Raw genomic sequence first — 11,653 nt, 5'->3', positions numbered from 1 at the left:
TTTAAGGCAACTGTATAATGTATTTGCTTACGAATAATTGAATTAGAAAATGTTATACATAAAACTTCACACATAATTACTTTATATATACAGTTTGAATCGTGTGATTAATTTTAAAAAATTACAATACAGAAACAAATACAACTGATGTGGTACCTCTATTTAAATTTACTTATGAGCAAACTGCGTAGTGGTGGGGAAATTTTGACTAGGTCAACAACATCATTACGAGTAAGTAGTAGTATTCTTACAGTTTGGGCGATAGTGATTACGATTACAAATTATATGAAACAGTTACAACCCCCCCCCTGCCCCTTGGACCCCTCTGTAAAAAAAATATTGCCATAATACCACTGCTACTTATTTAAATCTATTTCTGTAATATATATTTGTGTAATATATATATTTGTGTAATATATATGTATGTTTAGAACAGTCATCTAAAAACTGACGCTATGTTCACTCTGAGTTGGTTATCTCCCCCCCCCCCCCCCCACACACACACCTCACCACCACAATTGTGTAGAGCGGCATTAATGTCACACCTAGGTATACACTGGGTTGGATAATTGACCTAAAGTGAAGTTGAACCCCCCCCCATCCCCCCCCCCCCCCCACACACACACCCCGAACTGATCTGTTAAGTACTTGTAGAAAAACGCGTAATGATGTACCAAAGCACCATGCCGCCAGAAAATTAGCTTTTTAAACGTAAAACTCTGTGAATATTGTTTTTGCAATTACCATTAAAAGGTTTGTGATCAATACAGTGATCTAACCCATATCTATCACTATGTTAAAATGATCTTTAAAGAGCACAAAGAAGCAGTAATTAATTAAAATATATGATCTGAACTAAAACACCGTTATTTAGTTAAATGTAGGCTGTTATTCCGAATGTTTTTCTGAATTATTGAAAAGCGTGGTTTTATACCAACTCTGATTTTAAAAACTTTCATTATGCTGTAATACTTTAGCATTTATGATGACGATATATTAAATTCTGATTATAGACAAAAACATTTTGTAAACACGAATAGTGTTAAACAATTTCATTATATTCTTAAGTAATTATTTATTTGTTTTGATATTTATAATTAAATATGTAGATATATACATATTTATATTAAGAGAGTGATTATTTCACTTGTCTTAAATAATTTCCCAGGAATTATTATGTAAGAATTTTTTTTTACAAGAATTATAAAACAGATTGTGTTACGTGCATTGTTTTTGTTTGTAGTGTGTGCATATATATTTTTGTTGTTGTTTAGATTGATACAATATTTGTTTTGTCGGCATACATTGTGTGTATTTTTCTTATTTCTTCAGAGTGCTACTTTCAATTTATTTTACATCATAGCGAAGTAATGACATACAGCTAGTAATTATATATATATATATATATGTATATATATATATATATATATATATATATATATATATATATATATATATATATATATGTATACATATATGTATACATATATGTATATATATATGTATATATATATATATATATATATATATATATATATATATATATATATATATATAATACACGTATATAGAACGTGTTGAAAATTCGACGCATTTTTTTTGCTCTTTTCGCTCCCCCTACAACGAAAACCTGGATACGCTTCTGGTTGTATTATTTACGAGTGTTGGCTTTGCTAACTCTGAAGAGTATTGATGAAGGTGTCTCAATGACAGGTGTCATATTGTTTCTGAACCTACATTGTCCTTGCTTGTAAAAAGTTATATAAAAAATCTTTCTTAATAATCAAACAATATTTTATAAATAATAATATAGAAATAATAAACATAAAATATAAATATATATAATAAATATATAAATGCGACTATGAAACAATATTTCATATGTGCACACATTAAAAAGAAGAAAGCAATAAGGTTTTTTAAAAATATAAAAATGTTTTATATATATGAAGAAAAGAGTTTGTAGCTGTAATGTGATTTGAAATAAAAATGGTACTTGGATTTTCTATCAGACACATCTATAAATATAAATGTCTACAAAGTATGCGGAGGTCACAGAAACAGGTGAACTCTATTTCCCTTGCCCCATGGACCGTCATGTTTCAGAGGGAACTTTACTTACAAAGTATCAAATGTACTTTTCTCACATAGTAATATAATCTGGTTATAAAATCTTATATTTTCTAATTATTAGTTTTTATATATTCATAATATTTTACTACTAAATATTGAGACAATTGTATAACAAAAAAAAAACGTAAACGTACTGAAAAAGGGGGTGACATCGCGATACTCGTTGTATGTTATACATCAGTATTCAATAACTCAAATTAAGGACATATTACATTGACATCAAACCTTAACCTACTTGTAAAATTCGAAATATAACGGCTCGGTAAAAATAGGGAAGAGATATCTCATTTTCACCCATGACGGGTGAAGACATCCCCTCCCCCCGCTCTACCAATGTGTATCAAAAATTAAGCCCAGAGCTCCTCGCTCCAGCGACTTTATCCTTGCCTTGTGGAATACAACAGTTTAGTGTTATCACGAATCTAGGGTAGAGTTTCCTGTTGCCGAGCTTATAAAGCGCACAATGGCTTTAAAAGATATATGAAAATGTAAACACAGTTTACCATTATGAATCGTGAATGCTATACAGTATTTCTAACTCACAAAGTTTGACCCTGATAACGTTATATGACATTTCTAACACACTTTCCCTTTCCTAATATTCAAACGAAGAAACATTTACGTACAACGAAACCTGTAGCTAAATAATAGGCATCACATACTTTAAGATGGAATTCTTGTCACATCGTCAGAAATAAAATAAAGGACTTATACTATATCAAACAATCAATGTGTAAACCATTACCGTCAACTACGTTCTACAGCCGTTCTAAATGGAAGATACATATCAAGGTTTAACAGAAAAGAAAGCACAGGACAATAATATAACCTTTCCCCAACACCAGCCTTTAGACCATATAATATATTACAAAAGATAACTTACTAAACTATAACAAAAGCAACTCACCATTAACCATTACTGAAAGAGTAATTTTAGTTATCGTAACGAATGTAACTGTAATGAAATAATAATAATAATAATAAGTAATTAACTAAAACCAGTTAGTGTATTATCTATATATATAATTCTCTTCTGGGAGCCGTTAGAAAACAAGCTGCAAGCGCGCCTTACAATCCCCTCTCTTCCTCTCTATCGCTACCACCCCCACCCCCTCACATGGTCTGGTGAGCTGTGGTTCACGCTGTTCACATTTTACATTCATAGAGACGGGTTTGGTGAAGGCTATTAGGGGCAGATAATTTAATTTGAAACGATTTTAAACTTAGGGGAGGTAACTAAGAGGAGGCTGCTTTAACTTGGGGGGGGGGGGGAGAGGGGGGTTTGAGTGTTTTTAAGCAAATATTTTCCGGGGCAGCATTGGTACTGTCGAATTCACAAATTATAAATTACTGAAAAGTATAATAAAAAAACTAAATAGCGTCGTATGATACGCAGCGGGTCGGCTCGTTTATTATAATGAACGTCTACAGAATTGTGCGCACCAGTTTACAAAATTATTTTTTAACGCTTAAACTCTTTAATTTCTAGCAATTTTTTTCCAGTGAATTTGAAAGCTGATAATTATAAAGTGTTTTTTTTTAATATACTCCTTTTCCTGATTGTTTTTTTTTTAGATATAAATTCTTAATGAAATCGAAACCTCAAACCACTAAACATATGGGCTTTAAAAATCCGATCAGTAGCTTGCAGTCTCGCGAACAAATTTATCCGCCCCTTGCTTAAAGTCCGTGGGAACCAACCGTCCGTGACAAAAAATCGACAGTTGTTAACAGGCTGATCGAATAATTTATTATTGAATGTAGCACCATTTATATTATTTTAATTACTAATTAAAAATAAAGTTTTAAAAAAAATGAGATATTATTGCATTGTCCTCGAAGACAAACATGTCTGGAAATCAAGAACGAAATCGCTGCATTATAAGTAGGTAAAACTGTCGTAAGTATTTCAATGTGAAGTAAAAAAAAAATTGTTTGAAAAAAAAAGAAGCAATATTAGTCCGTCTGACGGTTTTAAAAAAGCCGAGATAAAAATATTGACATCTACTTTCTACTTTTAGAGCATGAAATTATTATGACATTTAAATGGGTTGAACAAAACAATCTCGTAGATTTTTAAGTTAGATAAGTTGATATGGTAGATAACTCTTCAATATTTGACGCAAGAACATCATGGACAGCTGCAAATCTTTGTTACTTTATTGAACAGCGCTCAGAAATAAAACAAGAACACATACAATATAAAGTAAAATATAATACAGAAAGATACAAAAATTTCATGGTATATTCTTATTTTATTTATATTTATAAATATTTTAAAAAGCAATTTTAAAAAAATTATATTTAAGGCATTAAAATGTTACATTTGGGATCTAATCAATTCTGTATATGTGAAATGCGTAGCCTACAGATATAAAAATCATGCATTTAAAAAAAGCATTTTCACCGACACGTTCTACTAATAAACAGCAAGTTTTTCTCTCACATGCATTTAGCACTACAGTCTGATGACAACAAGATACAATAAAAAGAGACAGAAACATAACTTGCTTCCCATCACCGAATCGGCGTTGTTGTGCTGACCTCCATGAGTCCCCACCAGAGGATAAACGGCATTGGAAGCAACGCCGCAGTGGTTGTCTCTGTTCCTAGCAAGCAACATAAATCCATTCTTGCCCCAGGTCGTTCCGTAACTGAAAAACAAACACAGCAAGTAAATCATTTCATGATAGAAAATAAATAAGTTATTTCTTCATGTTCATCATTCTTAATTGTAATGTTCGAAGAGATTTTCTCCAAAACAAATAAGTATTACGTGTCAACTTTCTATGTGCCAAATTGGTAGTTAGGCAGATTTTAGCCTGCTTTTCTTTCTGGATTTGCTTCCATAGATTTGCTTCCATAGATTTTGTCAGCCAAGAACAAACTGCAAGACAGCAGTCGCTTCAGTTTGGATTTTTCTCTCCCAGATGGGATAAGGGATTTAGAAGCCATGAGCTTTACGGGCACCCACTAATACATGTTATGCAAAAAATATGAATGTCACAAGTAAACAGGTCGGGGGGATTTTTAAAAAAAAAACGTTTTTTTTTTAGATTAACAAGATTAAAGTAAAAAGATGTGTATTATGGTGAGGATTTGGTCTTTGGGACAGCGTTGGGGTTAGATTTTAGATAAATTATAAAACATGGTCATAAAAAGCGTTCCTATGATTTCAGTGTAAATAAAAATAATAAGGAACCAATTGATTAAAAAAAATTGAGTTTATTATACAGTTGAATTTTTTTTTTACAAACCTGTTTTTCACAAGCCAATAATCCTGGCCTTTCAGTGTCCCATACCCAACCACTAGCACGGCGTGGGTCAATGTACTAGAGCTGCAAGTTGGTGTGTAGTAAATACCGTCGTTGTAGTGGGCAAAGGTTGGGTCATCGGCGTCTATGGCAACACTGACTGGACCAATCTACAGGACATTTAATGTTTAACGTGAATTATAGGCCTATATATTTTAATGTTATACATGTTTGAGAAAAATATTTTACAAAATAGTTATTGGTCAAAACTCAATGTTCTTTACTAAACGTTGAATAATATTAGTGACCAAGCAAAGAAATAACTAAATAGCTAAAATCCGAAACATTTAAAATAACATAGACTACCAATACGTATTCAAAAAATTAAAACCAAATTATATACATTATTAGTCAACAGAACACCATATAAAATGCACGCACTAATCAAGAGACTAAAATGATTCCGTTAAAAAACCGGTTATTCAATTGTCATTATGTTGTTTTTTAAAGTAATTTGTATTAGTTGAACCGAGAAAATTGTATAGATTGCATACGTCTTGATAGGTAAATTTATAGAATCTTGATATATATCAAATTTGAATGAAATAGTTCATTTCTTTATATTCTAAAACTGGAAGATGACGCCATTGTGTTCTTTTAATTGTGTAAACATATGGCATGTGACGTCATTGTTAATTGCGTTCTTGTTAGAACCATATACACTTTTTCCGGTTGCATAAGTAAAAATGTGTTTCTACATTCAAATATGCCCTTATTTTTTCTTTAAATAAAATTTAGTTTATACATTTGAAACATCTAACATAATATTTTCAACAAAAGTCCATATCAAGTTCTCCATTTATCGCTGAAGATACTGATATGATAGCCTGTGAAAATATTTTGCGGACCATGAGAGAGAGAGAAGTGCGCACATGGTCTTTTATATATTAGGATAATAACTAATAAGAAACTGATCGTCCCCCAACCTGTTGATGAGCGGTACCGTATGCGTACGTATAAGTCTGACAGAAACACATTATTCCAGCACAAACATTATGGATAAATCTCGATTCTATATCCTGATTCAATCTTTATGGCTTTTGAGCATATCACGGGTGCAGTACATTTTAAAGAATTTTGTCTTCACTTCATTTAACTCAAGATCTTTCAGCTATTAGCATCAATCATAACATGCAAGTACGTAAAGTCAAACAATAGTTACTGTGGCGACAGCTTCCTTCAGTGCATCCTCATCCCCTGGAGTTATACACACATATCCCTTGACGGTGGCTGCAACTGGTTTCCTGACATTCACGCAAAAGTTATCCTGAAAGATTTGAAAAATCATGAATTATTTTTATTTTAAAAGTAAAAAAAAAATCAAAGACAAAATGGTGGTCACAATACGAGTTTAATGTAATGCTCGCATGATCAAATATCTTCTTATTGTCTTTTGTTTTATATGTATTAAGCATAGAGCTGCAGTCAGCCTACACAGCAGCTTAATTTTAAGTTGGTGCAGTTGAATTTGTCTTTTAGATATTGTTATAAAAAATCGATTTCTAACGAGACTACACCATCATTGGCCATGTGCCACCGCAAGAGACAAGTAAAAGTGCCTGAGCTGAATGGATTTCCAACGGGTTCAGACTACTTAGTCGCAATTCTATTTTTATCCGATAGCCAATCAATGTATCTGCCTTTTATAATATAATCTACATTTCTTACGCCCAGTTGTCAAAAGTTATCCCAGGTTGCCACGATATCTTTTTTTTTTGTCCGTGTTATTGCAGCTCTCGTTGGATTAGATTTTGTCTTGGTTTTAATCTTGTTGGTTTGTTTTTAACAGGTAGCCTAAAATTTCCTTAAAGCTTCAAAGGCATTCGACTGTAAAGTTATGTAACCCAACGATTGGGATTCTCACTGGCCAAGTCCCAGACAAACTACAAGAAAGATCTTAGTCAATTCATTGTTTAAATTATAGAACATCTTCAAGTGCACTTTTCGAAAATGTGTTTTACAGTACATCTGACGACACATCTAAAATGCGTTCTTAAAACAAATCCTATATATGTAAATCTATCGCATCAACTAATTAGAATATAGTTAACTAATCTATTAAGCATGTTTATAATCGTAAGAATTTAATTTATTGCTTTGCAGGAAGTTAGTTTAGAAAAAAAAAGATCCATTCACATATATTTCTAGACCAAATCTGAATAAACGTTAATAATTATTCTTACTTCAGGCGTATATGGGTAGTTTTCGGCGGAGTCGATCCCCCCATCTTCTTTAATAAAATCGAATGCTTGGATCACGTTGCCGCCATCACAGCCATCGTTACCTTAAATACAAAAACAAAGCAGATCATTTGAATAGAGATGTTTAAAACACAATATCAGGACAAACCTGCGAATACTAAATTTGTAAATAATGTGAATGATAAAATTCATGACAACTTATAAAACAGTATCTCCAGGAAACAATATTTGGAGGATCTATGAAATCTTAAAATAAAATATCGCTAAATATCCAAATATCTTAAAACCGTATTCCGGAATGTCTGAAATGGGATAAAAAAATCGTAGTTTCAGGTGTTCAATTGGATTACCAGCAAAGTAAAGAATAAGCTGTTCCCATGAAGAATATATATATATATATATATATATATATATATATATATATATATATATATGGTAAAGCTTACCCCACATCATTGAACAATCGACCAGCTGTGATTCCGACAGGTTGACCAGTTGACCAGTGGCCTTGAAATGTTGACCTTCTAATGACCCAACGGCCGAGAAAGCCCAGCATGATCCGCAGTCGCCTTGATCTTTAACAGGTGTGACATAACCTTTATAGCGCCAGTCTACCGCCGCTGGAAGCTTCGGGTTTGAAGATTTATTGAATATTTTCATGCAGGGTTCCTCGTTGTCTTCGAAGAAGTCCTTGTTTATATAAAAGTCTGCTGTGGACTAAAGTTATTTGGTACAAAATATGAAACTAAGATTTTTAAAAGCGATTTTATATATATTTTTATATCGCTCTTACCTTATCAGTAAACTGTTTCTTACTTCATCAGTAAAATGGTTCTTACCTCATCAGCTAACTAGTTGTTACCTCACCAGTAAACTGGTTCTTACCTCATCAGTAAACTTGTTCTCACCTCTTTAGTAAACTGGTTATTACCTTATCAGTAAACTGGTTCTTACATCATCAGTAAACTGGTTCTCACTTCATTAGTAAACTGGTTCTTACCTGATCAGTAAACTTATTCTCGCCTAAAGTATAATTTTCCAACCCTCGAGTGAACCTCGCGTTATGTTTTTCTATGACTTCCACGTTGGATCTCCAGATCTCTCTCTTGATACGCTCCAAATGTTCCGGGTAGTTTTTGTTGTGTTTTTGTTTGTACAGTTCCCATCTTTCTTGTGTTGTAGCTGCAACCATAGCTAGGCATGCAGCTAGACAGGCAGCTAGCAGGAGATATGTGGTGTAGAATTTGGACATCTGAAAAACACAAATTTTTTACACACAAAAAGATCACTCAATGTTTTTGCACGTGAAAAATGTTATAAAGATTCACTTCACGTAATTGCCGATAATTTTAGATTTCTTCTTAAAAATAAAATGCCTTCTGATAAAGCTTAGTCGAAGTAAAATATTCTTACACATTAGTTTTGTGTTTTTATTTTGCTTTTAGTTTTTTAAAATGTGTAGTGTAGCATAAACACTTGTTTCTAGACTTAGTTCGGCAGCACATTTACGTACTATAACTTTATTATTTTAAGGTGATGGTAAAAATAGCAGTTGAATACAGCAACAGATACCGCAAACAGAAATAAGCGTAAAGTTTTCATATATTTGAATTCAACTTGGAGTTTGAAAATAATTTTGCTGAGAGGAAGGCGTGGTGTTAATCTTTTTAATCGTGTTTTAAATTATGTGATTTACTTTGTGTTTGACAGTTAATATTTTCTATTTTGGTGCTAAAAAATATAAGAGAAAATTATTAATTTAGTTATAGTTTTAAACAACGAATACGTATTTGAAAATAAACTGCATTTGTTTGTTAAATTGCCGCTGGGTGTCGTTGTTTGATATTTTTGTCCTACTTTTGTTGGGATATAACTGTCACACACACTCAACTATAAAAAAGCTGTGAAAAAAGATATTACATTTGAAAAGGCGATTAAACTAGGTCGTAGTATTACAACCAGTGCCTGCAATTAGTTTTAAAGTCAGCAATAAAAACCCTTAGCGTAATACTGAACGACGCAAATATTTCACAGAGCGAACTTTGACAGGGGACGGCGCGGTAGGTCGTTCTTTGACCGACTTCCTCTCATGACCAAACCAGGCAGGGCAATATTTTTATTAAAGAAACCAAGTTGTTAAAATTAATCGTAAAAAATTTCATTGCATCAAATGCACTGAACATTTTATTAAGCTTATTATAATAAAGATTTTAAAATATCTGTTTCACTTTCTGCTTTTTAGTTTTTTGTTCTTAATGTAGAGAGCATCATTTACGATTTAATTTTTTTTTGGTTTAAGTACCTTTGCGATCACTAAAAGACAATCGTATGCCTCTTCTTAGTTTATTGTCGAGAAATTTGCTTATAAAAGCCTGAACAGATACTTTAGGAACATATGTGTGCTCTAGAATGCATCATTTACTTTCATTTCTAAATCTCTACGTTGATACTGTTTCATCAAGAAATTTTGTTTATGTAAAATGAACATACAAGAGCTATTGATTTATCAAAGTATCCATAACAAGATTGAAGTATTATGCCCTGATCTATCAAATGTCAATTATTCTTTTAATAACATTTTGTAAAGGTATTCAATAGATAAGAAAGTGACCCACGCTCTTTTTTAGTTATTAAAAAGTAGTGTATTATTATGTATTTTAAGACAATCATGACTTTTTTTTAGTAAATACTTATATAAAAGCTTGTTATTAAAACGTTTTTATGGTTTTTTTTTCAGTACTTTAAATATTTTTAATACAGTAGAGTTGCGCAACTAAAAACAATTGTGCGCCAAATGAACATGAAAAAAGTGCGTAAAAAAGCGCGGAAAATAACACTTTATATAGGAAACGGATTAATTCATAAAAAATAATTAGGCATTCAATTAAGTCTAATTTGATGTCAAATAGCATTGTTTTCTGTTTTTGACACAAGTGCCAGGTTTGATATGAATCGGTCAGTTAGAAGTGATCGAAATTGTGCTCGGCAGTTTCGATCCATGACCAAGCATTCAGCACGACAGTCAAAAGCACGACATACAAATGAAGCAATTTAAATTAAAGCTTGTAAAAACCCTTACCAATAACTAAACACTAATTGCGATCTCGGTGGAACTTTAAGAGCAATTATGTCTTACCTCTATTAGCCTTATACAAAATTTTCTTTGCAAAAAAATGTACTCGAATTGCTAAATGTTAAATATCCTCTTCATGCGAGTTGATGTCCTTCTATTTCAGTAAAATAGTATATCATGTCAAGAAATGCTTTGCCTTGCCCAAGTTGTTGAATGCCAGAACTTTTGCAATGGTACATTATCTACTAATATTCAGCAAGATTTATCCAATCGAAGCCGCTGCTTTTCATTCAGTTTGAAAGTAGGTTATGTACATTCTAGGAAACTAAATTGAAACCACGCTAAAGGGACGTAACAACAAGGTCAAGTAGCCTGACTTGAAAAGCTGAGGAAATGGGGGGGGGGGGGGGGGGGATTGGCATATTTGGAATTTGGCCCACATATTTAACTGCAGTCAAAGGCATACTTTATTTGTGTGAATGTGTATGTATGTGTTTGAAGATATGTGTGTTCATGTGTGAATAACCATAATTGTATGTAGGCATATGCCTGTATGTGCAAGTGTATGAATGTATAAATTTATATGTAAACTAGGCAAACTGCCTAGCTTCGCTTAGGTTTAAGAAAAAACACTTGCCTAAAATCATACCCTTGGATAAGCTGTATAATAAATAAACACATACTAAAAGTAGCACTATTGCTAAATTAATACTAACATTATAAACGTAATTTCCTTTTTTAACCTTTTTACTTTCTCGAATATACGAAGTATAGAAAAAGTCTTGTAATCGTACAAAAAAAAAATAAAATAAAAAAAAGATATCGAGATTTTTGCAAATCTTGACGTTTTACACCTCCCTGAGCAAGAAAACATAGTTTTGCAATTTTGTCCGTGTGTCTGTGTGTGTATGTGTGTCTATGTCTGTGTGTGT

The 11,653-nt window shown here is 32.2% G+C and overlaps 1 protein-coding gene across 1 annotated transcript; it reads right to left on the bottom strand.

Annotated features, from left to right (window-relative positions):
• Window positions 1–4,098: 4,098 nt before the first annotated feature.
• Window positions 4,099–11,021, bottom strand: LOC131927064 (procathepsin L-like). Its single transcript, XM_059282723.1, has 7 exons — window positions 10,785–11,021; window positions 8,649–8,900; window positions 8,095–8,365; window positions 7,631–7,731; window positions 6,610–6,714; window positions 5,391–5,557; window positions 4,099–4,787 (listed from the first exon to the last, which is right to left on the bottom strand). The coding sequence occupies exons 2-7, from the start codon at window positions 8,898–8,900 to the stop codon at window positions 4,592–4,594; spliced, it is 1,092 nt and encodes a 363-aa protein (XP_059138706.1). The 5' UTR covers window positions 10,785–11,021; the 3' UTR covers window positions 4,099–4,591.
• Between the last annotated feature and the right edge of the window lie 632 nt (window positions 11,022–11,653).

This window comes from Physella acuta, unplaced genomic scaffold, assembly GCF_028476545.2.
Source record: "Physella acuta isolate Inbredline_101_S28 unplaced genomic scaffold, ASM2847654v3 ptg001368l, whole genome shotgun sequence".
NCBI lineage: Eukaryota > Metazoa > Mollusca > Gastropoda > Physidae > Physella > Physella acuta.
The sequence above is the reverse complement of the archived record's forward strand: the minus strand, read 5'-3'. Positions and strand labels throughout refer to the sequence as shown.